Here is an 18,342-nt window from a genome sequence, read left to right as displayed (position 1 = left end):
TAGTAGACTATGCAAGGTGCAGGACTCTATTTCTTCGTTGGTTTTTTGGGAATTTAACATAGCCTGTATGGGTATAAGCATAGCATAAATGTTTCCATCAATAGGTTGGGGAGGGAGCGCGCATAACAATTGGTGGCGGGCAAATCTCAGAGGCGTTCAGTGTTTACTTTACTTGCTTTGTCAAATGTATCTGAGCAGTTTTAATCTGGAAATTCATGTGCAAACCTTACAAGAACTGAGTGTTTCACATGAAGTTTGGTATAGCTTGGTCGAAAATGAAATGGTCATTATAAAAAGTAAGCATTTGTCAGTAGATACCACACTGCGACTGTCCTAAAGTCTTGTCTGCACGCACTGGTTGCACCAATTTAACTTAAGTTTGTTAAACTGATTTTAGTTTAACCCCAGGTGGAAACATTTTTATGGGTTTAAAACTGGTTATATTAGTTTACCTTGAACCAAAAATTCACTAATGCAATCTAAATCGATATAAACTAGAGTGTAATGTTGCTGAAAATTAGAAAGGGTTCAACAGATAACAGCTGAGATTTTTAAAAAATAGGAGTGTAACTTTAGGCATCCCAGCCCCTATTTCAATGGGAGCTACTGGGTACTCAACGACTTTGAAAATCGGGCTACTTATTTAAGTCCTTAAATATGGATGTAAGAGTCTAACTTTAAGCACCTGTTTTAAAAAAATCTTGACCAAAAATATTAATTTATCATTTATATCTTTGGCTTGCTGATCTTCATTTTATTGGTCGAAAAATATTTATACAAGTGGTTTTCAGTGTTTTGGAGAACAAAACAAATCTTGATTGCTATGGGAATATATAATAATGGGAACAGTGTATTTCACATCTTTCACTTTGTGTATTTACTTAGTGTCCATGATATTAATAAGAAGTCTTGGAAAATTCATTTGGTGATATAGAAGGCAGCGTATTTTAGTCAGATTACTGTTGTGAAGTCTTTCCTGATGTAATGCTCATGTTAGGATTATGGACGTGCCCTAAGCCACAGTATTTGTCTCCAGATCTGGACACCAAAGCTTGGGGAGTAGTTGGCCCCATGATTTTGGCTCAGCCCTTTAGAGGGGGGGAAGGCTGGCTGTGATCTGACTTTTCTGAAGCTCATCTCCAGTGGAAACAGAAATAAAACAAAAGTCTTCATATTAAACACATCAGACATCATAGACTTGGATATATTGTGTTCCAAGTAAACATGAGGCTCTTAGGGTATGTCTACACTACAAAATTAGGTCGAATTTATAGAATTCGTTTTTTTAGAAATTGTTTTTATATATTTGAGTGTGTGTGTCCCCACAGAAAATGCTCTAAGTGCATTAAGTGCATTAACTCGGTGGAGTGCTTCCACAGTACCGAGGCAAGCGTCGACTTCCGGAGTGTTGCACTGGGGGTAGCTATCCCACAGTTCCCGCAGTCTCCGAAAATGAGATTCAAAAGTTTGCGGTTCTTTTCCTGTCTACCTGGCCAGTGCACCTGAGTTGAGAGTGCTGTCCAGAGCGGTCACAATGGAGCACTCTGGGACAGCTCCCGGAGGCCAATACCGTCGAATTGTGTCCACAGTACCCCAAATTCGACCCGGCAAGGCCGATTTAAGCGCTAATCCACTTGTCGGGGTGGTGTAAGGAAATTGATTTTAAGAGCCCTTTAAGTCAAAAAAAAAAAAAAAAAAAAAAAAAGAGCTTCATCGTGTGGACAGGTGCAGGTTTACATCAATTTAACGCTGCTAAATTCGACCTAAAGTCCTAGTGTAGACCAGGGGTTAGTCTAATGGATGGTGAAATAAATCCATCTTTTATACAAAGAAACCAAATTGGTCCAGGAGTTTAAGTGTCTCAGTGGAAGTGGGAAGGAAGCAAAAATGGTTGTACGTGGTCTGTCTGGAGGAGGAATAGCCTTGGTTGGAGTGGATTAGAGAGCCTGTCAAGGGAAGAAGGAACAGCAAGGAAAGAATAACAAAATTCTGTGTGTGGAAGATGGTCTTGGTGGAAAATATGAGGTATCAGAATTTAGAGAGTTTCTCATGGGGAGAAATAACTTCAAAAGAGAGGAGGAAGGAAGCAGAGGAATGGGAATGGATCAGGATTTCCTGTGGGATGGCTGCCTTAAAATGGACGGATTAATAGTGTAAAAGAGTAGGAGTCACAACTCTGAACACAGAGGAAGCAGCAAAGCCTAGAGTTGAGTTGGCTAATACCTGCCTTGTTTCTAGACCCTGCTGCTTTTTTTTTTGACACAGTAAGTTGTCTGTGTATCATGTTGAAAACTGCCAGCAGAATAACGTGTTGCACAACTCCTACTGAACAAACCTCTTAGTTCTTTGGGCAGATCACTGTTTTGCTAAATCTTTTAGTATTTGCCTTACACAGAGAGCAGGTGGAGTATTTCTGCTCTGTGGAAGCTTACAGCATTATTACAACTGGGCTTGGTCCACAACTGTCTCTAGAGGTACGTGCATACATCGTTTGAAAAAAGGGGGAAATGTTGGAGGAGAAAAGGAGTAAGAGACTGAAACTGATTATTTTAAAAGTGACTAACTTTTTTTCTTCTTTTTCTTAGTATTACCAGAACCTTTGCATCAGGTAAAACAGAAAAGGTGATCTTTCAGGCACTTAAGGAACTAGGGCTTCCCAGTGGAAAGGTATTTGCCAATTTAAAATAACATTTTTTTATATTAAGAAATCACAGAATCGATCAGATTATATCGTTATGTGTTAAGTCATTTGTGTCATGTGAAAAAAACATGCCTTGTGTTCTCAGACTGCTGTGTCATCACTTCACTTAAACAGGAATGTTTACTAATGTGGTTTATACTAAATGATACCAAAGTTAGCTCGGACTTTTTTCTGATGTCCCAGTGTGTTGAATATTTAAATTCAAACATTCACATGGTACCTTGAATGATTTTTTTTAACTTTAACTTCAACAGGCAAAATAAAGACTATGTCCTTGTTCTGTATTTACTTTTTTACATATTATTATTATTTATTTTATCATTCACAGACTTAATGTTACCATGTAGTCAGAATATAAGTGCACTAAACAGATTTGGGGTAAGGAAAAAATGGAGAGCTCTTCTCAGAAAATATAAATAAAGCTACGTGCATTAGGCACGGGTTACTAATACTTTTCTAATACTCAGACATGCTGATAGAATAGAATAAGTAAACTGGCTCTTGCTAAATCAACCTTTACGTTTTGGTTTTTTTTTTTCAGAATGATGAAATTGAGCCTCCCGCTTTTACTTATGAGAAATTTTATGAACTAACCCAAAAAATATGTCCTCGTACGGACATAGAGGAACTCTTTAGGAAGATGTAAGTTAAATATTAAACTAATTTTAAATTGTTTTACTGTCATTTTAGTCTATTTCTAGTATTACCGATACAACACTGAACATGGTAAAGAATTTCCAACCGTAACTCCTAATTCCATGTACAGTATTTGCAAACCAAGTCACATCTACATTTTCTTGTCTTTTCCCCCAAATTATTCATGTAAAAGTTAACTCTGTATTTTAGAGCAACTTTTACATGAGTTAAAAGAAGCACCTGGAACTTTTTTTGCATTGGCTTTACTAACTACCTACAGTTTTAACCTGCTCCTTTAGGTTATTAACACAGTTTGTGAACTAACTAGATTAAGCAAGAAGTCTAAAAGTTTGTTCAATCAGATTCTTCTCAAATGGAGGACTTACATGTTGTTTTCTAAATTAACATTTGTTAAATCATACTGAGAAGAGAGGGTATTATTATACTGTAGCAAGCATAGACTGTTTGTTTGCCTTGACAGTGTCTGTTCATTTTGAGAATACATAGCTACTTCAGTGTTAGGAAACTGCAAGGTTTAGAAAGTATCAACAATGTCAACATGTAAATCATACCTACTGTAGCATCATACATGAAAACTTACTTTTTCTAATAAATTTCTTTTCAGCAATGGAGACAAAACTGATTATTTAACGGTAGACCAATTAGTGAGCTTTCTAAATGAAGTAAGCTTTTTCATACATTAACTACCATACAAGTCTGTCTGCAGTGGCTTGCTTCTTCCAGTCTTCTCATTGCATGTGTCATGCCGTCATTTGCTGTGCTTTTGATCTGCTGATCTTTTCATTATGGCAATATCCAGGTGCAAAAATCAGCTCCAACCGTATATGTTCTTGTGCTTTCTCTATGTTGGCTTTGCGGATTGCTTCTGTTGATTACTTGCTGTGGTGTGAAGCTATTGTTGTGTATGTTTTATACATTTTATACTGTTATATACAATGTAATTTCAACTAAACGATACTCAGTGTTTTGTTATAAGCAGCTATTTTACTTTTAGGCATCTGATTGCTGAATCTGAATTACAGAAAAATGAAGTGGGCTTTTATATGTAGTGGCTTGATTCTCCACTATCAAATATTTTCTGTTTATTACAAATCTGTGGATCATAAGGATATTTTAATGGATTGTATGTGATTCTGAAAATATTAATATGTAGGATAGAAGGAACTATATTGGCAGCAGTATTTCTAAAATGCACATTTATTAGTAAGAATCTGCAGTGTTTCTTCAGTCTAGTCTCTGAAAAAGTACTTTATTAAAGTGTGTGATTTTCTTCTATTTCTAAATCATATTAAGATAAGTGGGAGTATGATTTACAGAGTTACACACCACTTAAGTGAATTTGACAGAATTTACTTGAAACAAATGAAGTATTGTGAACACCAAGTAATTCCCCAGCTTTTGTACCACAAAACTCTTTTTTTCCCCAACGGACTGCAGAATTGTATTCCTTCTCTATAGTCTTTGAGCGAACTGACAAGTTATCCAAGAACAAACTTAAACAAGAACAGCCACAGCAAATTGCTATTTTCTCATTTCTCTATGCAGAGATTTAAGCATGCATCAGTGTATCTAAAAGAGGGCCCCTTTGCTCCATGTTCAAAAAGCAGTATATACCTTATTGATCTCCAAAAGTGAACCAAACACAAAGGATTTTTTTAAAAAGAAGTAGAGGAAAAGTAGTGATGAAATGAACAGTTTTACCGCTGTTCAGTGGACTAGGCACATGGAGTAAACCACACTCAGTGGCTGCCCCAAATGTGGCCCAACCTTGGAAACAATTACATATGTGCTTCATCTGACTACTATGAGTAGTCCCATTGAAATCCATGGTCACAAAGCTAAGCATATGTGTAAGTGCTTGTAGGAACGAGGATTGGTATGATGTGTAAATAATCCACACCCCCGAGTGACATAAATTACACCGACTTAAGCACCAGTGTGGACAGCACTATGTCGGTGGGAGAGTTTCTTCTGCCAACATAGCTACTGCTGCTCATTGAGGGTGAGTTAATTAAGTCGACAGGAGAGCATTCTCCCTTCGGCTTAGAGCGGCTCTCTAGTGTAGTCATAGCCTGAGTAGAGTTTAGTGTGTTGGTCGTGATGTGTAAGGCCTTAAGTGACCTGGGACCTACTTACCTAAGACATCGTCTCTCTCTCCCTTCACGTATGGCCTGCACTCTCTGTAGTCCGCACAGGTGCTCAAGCTGGAAAACGTAAACGCTTATTGAGAGAGATGAGATGGGCGAGGTAATACCGTTTATTGGTCCAACTTCTGTTGCAGAAAGAGACACAGAGCTCTTCTTTAGATCTCGGAAAGGTACTCAGAGTGTCACAGATAAATACACAGTTGTTAAGCATAAGAGCTAACAACATGTTTAAAGGGGCCATTGAGAGTGAAGTGGGCCATTAACAACTCTGCAGTCATAGAACCAAGGAACCAGGGTTACAGATTGTTGAAAGAGACAGTAAAGGGTTGTGCAGGCTTCCTTTGAAGACGAGGGCTGTGAGGCCAGATATGGAGCGATTGTTTCACGGTTGATACAGCGTTTTGGTCTTTTTGGTCATTTTTCTGCGTGAGTTCATTCGAGAACGTAGCAATGGTCTCATTCCACCCATATTTGATGGGGACCACATCCTGAACGCAATCTTTCCGGCATAGGCGCTGGCTTTTATTGTTCCTTGGGGGTGCTCCATCCCCACTCCATCCCCATTCCTCCCTCAAAGCCACGCCCTCACTCTGCCTCTTGCTCCCCCCCCCCTCCTCTGAGGCCCCCGCCTGCCCGCCACTGGCTGTTCTCTGCCCTCCCCCAAGCACCTCCCCCAGCCGCCAAAGGGCTGATCAGCGGCACTGCCGAACAGCCGTGTCTTGTGGGTGCTGAGCAATCATGATTTTTTTCCCAGGGGTGCTCGAGCCCAGGAGCACCCATGGAGTCAGTGCCAATGCTTTCTAGAACACCATCTTCTGGCCTTCAAATAACCCTCCCAACCTTACCAAGCTCATCATCAGACGCAAAGCTCTGCACAAACCACGACATACCAACTCAGTGGCACCAGACCCCGCCAGAGCAACAGATGCAAAACCTGCAGACATCTCTCCACTGCTACAATGATGCAGACCCCTCACAACACACCTTTTAAAATCCATGAGCCTATCTCAACATGTGGTGTCCCTCGTCCAGTGCATCATATGGCCCAATAACAACTCTGTGGGTACAGCACTGTGTGTGTAGATGTGCCCTAACTCTCCTTTGTTCTGTGGTTGCAGAACTGTTAATGGCCCACTTCATTTTGAATGGTCCTTTGCAGCATGTTAATTCCTGTGCTTAACAGTCTGTTCCACCTTGTACTTAGCTATGACGCTATCTTTCCCAGAACTGAAGAGGAGCTCCGTGTAATTCAAAAGTTTGTCTCTTTCACCAGCAGAAGTTGGTCGAATAAAAGATATTCCCTCACCCACCTTGTCTCTCCCATGTCCTGGGACACACATGGCTACAGCAATCCTGCGAACAATAAAAGTTTATTACCATTATAAAAAAGAGGTGGCTGCTGGCAGGGCGTTCTTAGTGAGGACGTGCCCTGGGACTTCTGAACTTGTTTCCACTTTGTTCCAAAATAGCCTGAATTTGATGACCTTCCAGGCATGTTGTAGGTTGCAAAAGCAATTTGTTTGATAGGGTTTTTAGGGAAGGATGAGGGTATGTTCCTGGGTATCTCTGATTTGGAAGTGAGGCTTTTCTGGAGTTTTTTCATTTTTTTATTGTCTGTTGGCTGAGGTAAATTGTTAGCTCCATTTTGACTGTTTAATGCTGCAGGCTGACAGTTAATTTAATTATGTATCATTATTAATGCTGGTGAGTTGTTTTAGAAGTCTAATTATTGTCAGGCACTTCTGTGCATGTGTTCTTTTTTTAAGTTCAGTCTAAAGAAAAGGAAAAATAATAGAAAAATGAAACAGACCTAAAGCTACTGAGATTTCCTCCTGCCATTTACTCGCAGCCACAGATTTTAGCTTTGGTCTACGTGTGTAATTATCAAAAGTAGTAATTCAGTACAGGCTGGCCTGGACTCCTGCTTTCTGCTAAGCAAAGAGATAAGATGAAATGGGAGATTGGATCCTTCTTGTTTAGTAAGTTTCCCTTTTCTGTTTTTGGTGGAAAGGGGCCAATATTTCTGCTGGACCTCATAAATCCCAATAACGAAACTGGTTTCTAGCAAATCATGAGTTGTTTCACATATCCGCAAGTATTTGTCTGGCTAGGAGGTAAATGGCTAGGTGGCCATATTTGGAGAGCATCTGTTTCTTCCCTCTTTCTCTTTCCAAAGTAAACAGGCACCCTCTACCCCTGCTCCCCTAAAATGATTTACCCTCCTTTTGTTAAGGAACACCTAGTAGAAAGGTATGGATCCTGTCTAATGTGGTAACTAGAACAAGCAACAGCAGCTTTGCTGGACATATGTGATTAGTCCTGGGGCCTTTATGCTTTTCATATTGGTCACCTATGTTGTTTTGCATTATAAATTCCCTGTGCCAACAAACTCACTAGCATAAAACATTTATGCAAGAGATCCTGCTTGACATTCCTTTTTTTTTATAACATCATACAAATTGTCAAGTACTACTAGGATTGTTTTTAATTAACTAAACTTAAAGAGACGTATGTTTTGCCCAAATGGGGAAAAAAAATAAGATAATGAGCAGTGATCATGATGACAACAACAAAAATATTACTGTTAGTTCCCTGCAATAATTTTTTGGCTGTGATAGCTAAGAAGCGTTGTTTACCTTCTCCCATCTATTTTCTTCCCCTGTGTCACCTCTGTTCTATTTACGATTATCCATGGAAGAGTGAAGTGGGGAAGAGCACTCTTCTTTAATAAGAGCCTCCCCTCCTCTTTCTTTCAGTTGTTTCAAATGATGCATTTTCACTAATGGTGCAAAGCTTGTCACGTGTGATTACATGTGGTCGGCTGTACAGTTGCATGCTAGTGTTGTGCTCCTGAGAGATGCTTAGCAAGGTGTGTCTTGCATTCAGCTGCTTACATTTCATATTTCATCTGAGATTTACTTAGATATCCAGATAGCCAACGTATAGTGAATTTAACAGCTATACTTCAGATGCTGTCAACTGTCCATAGCATTAATAAAAGGATGCTTCGTTAACTGCATGTTTAAATGGGCATTAGTTGTAATTTCTTAGAATTAACCAACCACACATACCAATGTGTTGGTTGTAAAGCTGAGATCAGGTTGCTTATTTTTGATTGGACATAGCTTGATATTGAACAGAATATCAAAATATTTGTATGTAAGGAATTACAGCAAATGCTTATAGTGCCTTAAGCCATAGACATCCCACACTGTCCATTCCTAAATTATTGGTCAACAGTACGGGGGTGGCCTATGTTACATTTTTGAATGTAAATTACAGCTTCAAAACTGCACCTACCTGGGTAAAATAGTGTTTCCATGGTCATATTTGTTTATTTGTTTTGCTTTTGCATCCGCTTACATGCCACTACTCAGTTGAATTATGTTTTTAATTTTTTTAATGGAGAATCAGGCACACCGTGTGCAGCTCGAATCCAGTGTGAATAAAAGTGAAAATCGCATTGCACACTCTAAAGTGAATGTGTCATGAATCAGGCCTTTAGAGATTTATTGGAAGTCACTGATACCTACCATGCCTAAATATAGTCCAAACAATATTTGTGTATGATATTATGAAATCCCTACATCATTAATTGCTATACATTTTGGGATGACACTGTGAAGATGTTTTTTTAATGATTTTCGTATTTCCTCTATGATCCTAAGGTGATTTTTTCAGAAAGCCCCAGTAGCTCCACGATTCGCAGAGATAATAGACACCAGTTAACATATTTCCAAATGCAGTTTTTGCATAGAATATTTGTAGCAACTTATTATTTTTTTTAATGTTTATTCTAGTCATCCATATTGATGAAGACACAAGTTTTATGAAGGGATAATTATGTAACCATCAGTCAGGCCCATCAGTTTGTATGACCTACATAAAAGATTTCTGACGAAGGAAGAGGATTTACCAAGTTATTAAAGGATCTGCTGTTAATTGTCAAAATTTTATTGGCACATACTCCACATGCGTTATTTTATTGTAATGAGTAAATAGCAATAAAACATGTCAGATGAGCAAACTGCCTGTTGTTTTCCTAGATAACTAGATTTAAATTTATATAGTGCTGAAGTTACAATTGGGATATTCTGTAAGTTCTAGTTTAAAAAAATTGTCCAGCTCTTTCTTTCTCATCTGCAGTAATGAAAAGTTCTTGGAATATAGCCTTGCAGTAAGTAGTCCTGCTAAATTATGTTATTTTCTAACCTTAGCATCAACGAGATCCTCGTCTGAATGAAATTTTATTCCCATTCTATGATTCAAAAAGAGCAATGCAGATAATTGAAACATATGAGCCAGATGAAGATTTGAAGAATAAAGGTAAACGAAGTGGGAATATCTGTGTATCAAAAATTAATACCACATTTCTTTAGATATTTACATTTTAAAAAGCACGTAAGTGACTTAGGAGCCTAAGTCCCAATGAGACTGAGGCCAGATCTGTACTATAAACTTACATCGGTGAAAAATCCACACCCCTGAGCATCGCAGTTATACTGACCTAACCCTCAGTGTATACAGTGTTATGTCAATGGGAGGGCTTCTTTCACAGGTACATAGTAAAATGCTGTGTTAGCATTAACCAAAGCAATAGGGGTAAGCACCTTTGTGCTCTCCTAATCTTCTCTATATGCTGCAGAGGCTGAAGGCATAACGTAGCCCTGGGGGCTTGTCTAAGTTGCAGTATCCTACTCAGTCTTCTCTAAGCCTCAGTTTTGCCCAGAATCTCTGCAATATCACCAGCTGCGTCTCCATCCCTGATGTGCTCCTCCTGTCTCAGGCAAGCTTCCTACACAAGGGATTGTGAGGAGCCAGTGGCTGTCTTCCTTGGTTCCTGCAGCACAGGAAACAGGGCTTGTGGGGTGCCTTGACACCACTCTGGTCCTTTTACCAGGAGTAAAGCAGTTGAATGAGGGGTAAGGATCTCATCCTGTATATATTGCTCCTAGTTTACTCTGCTATCCTTGCATCACACCATCTGTTAACAGATTGCTTATGAGATTTTGCTAAAATTGAACCTGTGAGCTGATGGTCCCTCTATAACTTCTCAGGGCACTCCAGTAAAAAAGGGGAAGGCTTTCAAGCAATCCTCTGGCTATCAGATGGAAGATATCTCCTCTCAATAGCAGGGTATTTCTTTTTTAAAAATGATCTTTAGGACACCCCAAGATCCATTGTTTTTTCTTCTTGGAGTCACGGATGGGAATTTTGAAGGCTCCAACTTTATAGCTTATTTTGTTTTCCACCCCATATGTACCAGAAACTCCCCTTACTAATTACCTCCTTTTCTTTTTAATCTAATACTATTTGTCACATGTTTAATGCAGTCATGGATCTACTGTCTAGATGCCAGCATATTCCAAGTGTTTTCCCATAATGTACAAGCTATAATGAAAATTGTTTTCCCCTGTTCAGAAAGATATGCACCCATCTTTTGGGTGTGCAGAAGATAAAGCGAACCAGTAGTTTATGAAGATACAGTTTCTTGTCTGCAAAATACCTATCTAGAAGCTGATGCCGGCATAAGCTTCTATACGGCTTTCATATTCTTTCAACCAGTCATTGAGTCATGGTAGTGAATTGAGCCTATTGTTTTCTTTCTTTCTTTTCTTTCTTTTCTTTCTTTTCTTTCTTTCTTTCTTTCTTTCTTTCTTTCTTCTGTGATGTATGTAAATGCAGAATGTCTCCTGCAGAAAAGTCGATGGGGTTTTTCTGATGTTTGTCTTTCTTTCTTTCTTTCTTTCTTTCCTTCTTTCCTTCTTTCTTTCTTTCTTCTGTGATGTATGTAAATGCAGAATGTCTCCTGCAGAAAAGTCGATGGGGTTTTTCTGATGTTTGTCTTTCCTTGGTGGGGTTAGTTCATTGTGGTTTCACCCCAATGGAATTAGTGGGAGAAGGGGAGGAACTGGCCCAAGAAGTTGTGGATTCCCAACAACCTGCCTACGTTGGGGATCCACAATTTCATCTGGCTTTAAACCATACTGTCCTCTTGTTGGGTGGTTGGTCCCAAGTCCAGTGTGGAGACACAACCAGACCAGGTTCTGTCCAGTATCAGATGGGGATGACATTTTGAAAAGCACATCATTCCGCCCCCACCAGTGTGCCCTTGCATGCACCGTCCATGTGAGTTCACGCCAGTAGGTCATGCTGGCAGGGTAAGGCTCACACCAGTCCTGGAAGTACCATAATGTCTGGTATTCTGGGAATGCATGAATTGCCACCCTACCCCAACATCCAATGGAGGCAATGGCTTATCTGTGTGGTGTCTGTTCTCTGCAGTCCTTTACAAGACCCCTATTCCATAAGGCACTTAGGCACATGTGTGTACTGAATAGCACTGTGTGGGAGGCAAGACCTCATTCGCTGCACAAGAGCTGTAAGAAACCAGTCCTGCCTTGGTCACCGTACAGCAGGGATAGTGAATTATTTTTTGTCAAGGTCGAAATTTCTTGGTCAAGGTGTAGTCAAGGTCCAGACTCCAGAAAAAATAATTAAAATAATAACAACAATAATGATAATAGGTAAATAAAAAGATTTGGGGGTCCATTCAAAAGCAGCTGGCTGTCTGGATTTGGCCCATGGTCCACTTATTGACTACCCCTGCTGTATGGTAAGGATCAGTAACTAGAACTCAACCCTTCCTTGTGTGCTGTGCAGTACATGAATGGCTCAGTAAGCTCAGGAGCTCTTTGGGAGAGTAGTTATAGACACTTTCTCCTTCTGCTAGGCTACTAACTCAGCCTCTTAATTATGTTATCGTTGAGGGAGGACTTCATTACGTTGCTAAAATCATAGCAGATATTCACCGACTATACACAGTAGTGATTTTTTTTCACTCTCTTATACCTTTTCCTCCAGACTAATCGCATGTCGTGCTTGGAGCTACTTTATTCTGCTGTTTTTAAGTTCTTAGTGTGGGGGGGGGAGGAGTTAAATTTCTTAAGATGAGAATGTGTTGGGGTTTTTTTTCATTTTCTCCTAACTCAAAGCCAGCGGAAGGGATTTGGCTGTGACCAAGAATAGAAAGTTCAAAGCCCCAAGTGAGACTTGTTCAGAAAGTTATGAGCAAGTGAAAGCTGGGGGGTTAGGGATTCTCTGTTGGAACAAAAAGGTCATGTGAAACAAAGTAAAATTGGAGCTGCTGTGAGCCATCCCTTGCCAATAACAGAGCTCCCATGTCTGACATTAGGAAACATGAACTTCAAGTTCAAATTGCATTCCAGTTGTGTCATGTCACTATTTAGATGGTTAACTGCCCCCCCCTCTATTTTTTTTAGCATGAGGCCATTTTTAAAATAGATACCACAGGCAGATTCTGATCTGGCTTACGCCAGAATCTAGCCCCTCGTCTTTTACAATTTCTGAAGCACAAAACAAAAAGAGGAGGAAGAAAACATACTATGAACACTGTGATCAAAGTTACTGTGCACACAAAGCCCTATTTTCTAACATGGCTTTGTTTATGCAGACAATGTTTTCATTTTCATTGTCAGGAAGATAATCTACTGTATATACGCTGAACAGTAGGATGGTTAGCAAAAGTCTCGAACCTTCCATGGTTTGGAAATAAATCCAAAATAAATTAACTTTCTAGTTCATGCTAATAGAATCTTTGGATTCCAGCCTTTGAAAGACTGGGAGAGTCTTGTACTTAAATTACTGTTGCTAATTTTCTTTCATCTGCTGTTATAAAATACCAGCTCCTCTTCTGGGTAGCAGTGTCTGTGTTCCTTTAAACACTAACAATCTGTATTCTCTGCATAAATACAGAAAACACATAAAGCTATTTTTTACTTCCAGGTCTCATATCAAGTGATGGATTCTGCAGATATTTGATGTCAGATGAAAATGCCCCAGTCTTCCTTGACCGTTTGGAATTATACCAGGAAATGGACCATTCTTTGGCTCACTACTTCATCAGCTCCTCCCACAATACCTATCTAACAGGCAGGCAGTTTGGCGGGAAGTCTTCTGTAGAGATGTACAGACAAGTGCTTTTGGCTGGTTGCAGGTTGGAAATATAGGATAATGGCTTTCATAGTTCATATTGTTTTAGGAAAATCAATACTTCATTTTATTTACCTCGGCAATTATATATGATACCATGTAAATATAATAAGTATGAGAAATATGAAAAATATCATAAGTAAAATTCTTTATTGTACAAAAACATACGGAAAGAGTCGCCTTTAGGAAGTTGCAGTATTGTGCGGGGAAGGGGTGTGTTGGAAGATGTAGGCTTCACACTTCTGCAGTTCAGAGGGATTTGTGCTGTGTGATTAAGCCAATCTGCATTTTCATGGATATCAGTTTATGACTTCCAGTTTAACTACTTGCAGTGCGTAAATACGGTATATCCAGATTAGCTAATGAGAGAGTAAATAATGGAGTGCTGATTAAAAAAACCACTTTCACTCAGACATTTTACACTCCCACACGCACAGAGTTTAATGTAATACGTCCATAGTTATAAAATCAAATTGACATGATAAGAGTTTGTGTATTACATACAGCATGAGAGGAATTGTAGCGCTTCTAAAATTGCATTGTTATTTACTCTAGCCTCTGCTCCTGAACAAGACAGATTGCTTGGAGTTTCTGTGAAATGGCTTGTATATTTATGGAAATATTGTGAAAATTGACATAGTTGTTATTGGGTTTTTAGATGTGTTGAACTGGATTGTTGGGATGGAAAAGGTGAAGACCAAGAACCAATAATAACACATGGGAAAGCCATGTGTACAGATATTCTTTTCAAGGTAGAATTTATAGATCATTGATAACTTCAAATTTATACGTCAAACTTTAAGCCCAAATCCTCTCTCCAACACCCAGACGGAGAAATTTAGCTAGCAAGTAGGGAACTCCGCAGAGAGAGGGAATCCCACTCCACAACACTGCATGGCTGGTCCTACATCCTAATGGAATGAATGATTTAAATAGGGGTGGGTCCTATGTCCTGAACTCTCAACAGCTTACTTCTGCCTCACTTCCTCTTCCCACCCCGTTGTGCATGAAAGCATGCAGGGAGCCCACTCAGGCACTCTGTATAGTCTCTCCAAATCCTGCCACTCTTATGCACAGCAGAGTTAATAATGGCTCTGCTGCAAAAGTCCCCCTTACCTGTGGAAGGGACAGGCGAAACACAGGCGTTGTCCCTTCAGCCAAAATCCTCCTCTGGGCAAGATCAGCTGTCAGATCCCTATGTCTCAGAGCAGCACTGAGCTTGTGGCTGTAGCTACCATCTTCCTTCCTCAGGTGGAGTGAGAGTTTTTTAAACATGGAGTGGGAGTAAATGGAGAAATGAAATAGACCCACTTTGTTCTGTCTGTCTTTGCTTCATTTACTGTAGAATCCATCATGTTCTGTGTCTGTAAAATATTTCTACTCATAATTGCCACTTGATGTGTTTTAACATGAACACTTTCTTTGCATTTTAAAGGATGTCATTCAAGCCATTAAGGAAACTGCATTTGTTACATCTGAGTATCCTGTTATTCTTTCATTTGAAAATCACTGCAGGTATAAAGTATATTCATCTTCCATTTTTAATACTGCAATGAAAGAGCAATTGCACCTATGATAAGGCTCATAATAGTTCAACTTGACTTGGAAAACTTTGTAACAGGGTTATGCAGATAAATTAGATGTCACTTTGAAGAGATCCAGAGATGTTGGCTTTAACACAAAGGTCAAGCTTTGAATTGTTTTAATAATGCTGTGATTCAGCAGTGAATTACATTCGAAGGTCACATTAACTGAATAATATTTAATCAGCACATTACTTTGGTTTAAATAAATTCATGCATTTCAGTTATATTAGTTCGGTTTTTATAAACAATTAAAAGTAGTAACAGGTTTTTGTTGCTGAATGATGGCTTGGGATTAACTAATGTCCCTTTTTTCCAGCAAATACCAACAGTACAAGATGTCAAAATACTGTGAAGATTATTTTGGCGATCTCCTTTTGAAGCAACCTCTAGAAACACATCCAGTATGTATCTTTAAAAATTGTGTTTATATCTCTTGTTAATTTTATTAGAGCGGTATAGTAACTTGGGACTATTTATTAGAGCGGTATAGTAACCAATAGTGGAGAAACTTGTGTGTGCCTGGGCCTTAGTTTTCAAACATCACTATTGATTTTGGGCTTCTCGGTTTTTGGGTCCTTAGCTGGTTCATTTAATTTCTTCTGCACAGAGTTTGGGGAAGGACTTCTGGCAAGGGTTGGGTCCCCATGCTGAGTCAAGCAGGGTTGCCTCCCCTATAAAATAGACCAAGTGTAGTGTCTTTGCTTGTGACCTCACCCACCTTGTCTCTCTGTAATTTCCAGTTATTGATGCTCTAATTAATGCTAAACTGTATTAATGCTAAGTGGCACTATGTGCGAAAATCTTATTTAAATGAATCTCAGCCATACATGGCAGAGCAGGACAGGCTCTAATGATGAATACATCTCGTGGGTATAAGCAAGCACTGTGGCCAGTCCACAGCTGGTACAGAAGAACATGGTGTCAGGAGTACAGTAAGACCAGAAACAGAAGGAACAAAGCAACAAAGTGCAGACAGAAAGAACAGCCACAAAGGTTGCAGGATCTCATCAGCATGCCACTTTTCAATGCCCCAGAGAACTTCAGCGTTGACAAATCTTCACAGTGGACAGACAGCATTTTGGAAGATTTCGACTTGCAAACAAACTTTGGGAAGAAACTGGAGATATTCAAGTATCTTCTTTAATTTATGTGGGGAAGCAAGCAAAGCATATCTTTAAATCCTTTGACTTTACTGCAGACGGTCGCAAAGATGAGTATGAAAGGGTTCTGGCTATGTTTAATGCATACTTTATACCTCAGAGAAATGTGGTTTATGAAAGAGAATGTTTTCATGAGAGAATTCAAGAAGCAGGGGAAAATATTGAATGTTTTGTAAGAGTTCTGCATATATTGGCTGAAAACTATGATTTTGGGAATGCAAAACATGAAAATATCAGACACAGGCTGGTTTATTGGGTTAACAGATAAAAACCTTTCATAGCAGCTGAAATTGAAGAGAGATTTAACCCTAATCTCAGTTATTTAAATAGCAAAACAGTCTGAACTATTGAAACAGTGAAACCTAGAGAAACTTGACAAACTTAAAAAACTGAAGCTAGTTTAGAAACTGTGTTAAAAGTTATCATCATAAAACCCCTGAGGCAAGGAGAGAGCGCTCCCAAGTTAACAATGACAATTCCAACCTACATGCAGAAGATGTGGAAAAAGTCATATCTCAAGAGATTATGCATGTCCAGCCAGATGCACATGTGTAATAAATGTATGAAATATGGACATTTTGCAGCTGTTTGCACCAAAGCAGTCATGGAGTCGACTCATATAACAGACAACCAAGAGCCATTGTTTCTGGTATCTATAACTTGTGATGACATAGATAGAGCCTTGCAAATCTGCGGATATCCGCTTTATATCTGTGAATATCTACATCCACGGATGCGGTTGTATTGTTTACCATCTTCGCTGATTGTGGATCAGATGCAGCTCCAAATTTTTGTATCCATGCAGAGCTCTAACAGTGACGTGTGTGCGAATCCAGATACATATAAAACGGTGGAGTGTGGATCACAGGTCGGATAGACGTTAATTATCGCGGATGCGGATCAGATGTGGATCCAAATATTTGTATGCATGCAGGGCTCTAAACATAGAACCTAACCTGGAGAGTGGCAAGACTATTGACTTTAAAACTGACTCAGGAGCTGATGTCACAGGCATCTTAGAAGGGATTTACAATCACTGTCAGTCCCTCTCAGAGCTGAAGTCTCCTGAAGACACAGCTTTGACCAGCCTTGGAGGTATACTGAATGGCATGGATCAGCTCACCACAGAAACAACTTACAAAGATAAAAGCTATGCATTCAGAGTGCATGTGATCAAAGGCGACAACCTTCTCAGCTGCAGCATGGCAGTTATGATGGGCCCAGTGAGAAAGGTGGAAGAACTTGATGGAGGATTTGGTGATATTGGACTTCTGAGAGGCTATCTAGTACAAATCAACTTAAGAGACAATGCTGAACCATACAGTGTACAAACACCCACACCAGAGACACCTTGGAAAAGACTAGTTGCAGGTTTATGCAAATTCAGAGGACATCACTACCTGGTTATCATGGTCTATTTTCCCAGGTTTATAGAAATAATGTACTTGAAAGACGTAACATGTCACAGTGTTCTAGAGAAACTGAAGTGCCCTTTTGCTCAATTAGGTTATTTCAGAACAACTGGTGACAGGCAACAGACCAAAGTTCACTACAGCAGAATTTAAGTCACTCTGAACGAAATGTGATTTTGATCATATCACTAGCAGCCCACGTTACCCACAAGCAAATGGAAAGGCTGAGAGCTCTATAGACTCCTTAGAAAATCCTATAGCAGAAAGATTGATTCCTTGCTCTTCTGGGTTATAGATCCGCACCAATAACAGCTACTGGATATAGTCCAGTACCCTTGCTGATGGGAGGACAACTCAGCACTACTGTTCCACCTTTGGAAAAGAGCCTATTTCCAAAGTGGCCAGACAGAGAACTGCCAGGTCTAGAACCTGGTGACCACGTTCATGTAAAAATGGATGGATAAAAAGGATGGACAACTTCAGCTGTCATATACAAAACAAAAAAGAAAAACAAAAAACCCTGCACCAATATAATATGTGATCATGACTGACGGTGGAGAATTCAAAAGAAACCATTGACAGCTACAATTTGTTCCTCAGAAAGAACAATCAACAGATAAAATGCTACCGATGGCAGATTCAAAACAAGAAGAAGATTGCGAACTG

The 18,342-nt window shown here is 39.4% G+C and overlaps 1 protein-coding gene across 12 annotated transcripts in view; it reads left to right on the top strand.

Moving 5' to 3' along the window:
• Positions 1-18,342, top strand: part of PLCB4 (phospholipase C beta 4) — a 323,966-nt gene that overhangs the window by 220,593 nt on the left and 85,031 nt on the right. For all 12 annotated transcript variants that reach the window (XM_043544061.1, XM_043544062.1, XM_043544054.1 and 9 more), the window contains 8 exons: positions 2,586-2,667; positions 3,243-3,343; positions 3,963-4,020; positions 9,723-9,831; positions 13,312-13,522; positions 14,177-14,270; positions 14,954-15,033; positions 15,421-15,505. In XM_043544061.1, the coding sequence (XP_043399996.1) occupies positions 2,586-2,667; positions 3,243-3,343; positions 3,963-4,020; positions 9,723-9,831; positions 13,312-13,522; positions 14,177-14,270; positions 14,954-15,033; positions 15,421-15,505 (820 nt within the window). The remainder of the gene's footprint in view (positions 1-2,585; positions 2,668-3,242; positions 3,344-3,962; positions 4,021-9,722; positions 9,832-13,311; positions 13,523-14,176; positions 14,271-14,953; positions 15,034-15,420; positions 15,506-18,342) is intronic.

Source organism: Chelonia mydas, chromosome 3, assembly GCF_015237465.2.
Source record: "Chelonia mydas isolate rCheMyd1 chromosome 3, rCheMyd1.pri.v2, whole genome shotgun sequence".
NCBI classification, from domain to species: Eukaryota; Metazoa; Chordata; order Testudines; family Cheloniidae; genus Chelonia; species Chelonia mydas.
This window is presented reverse-complemented; position numbering and strand designations above follow the sequence as displayed.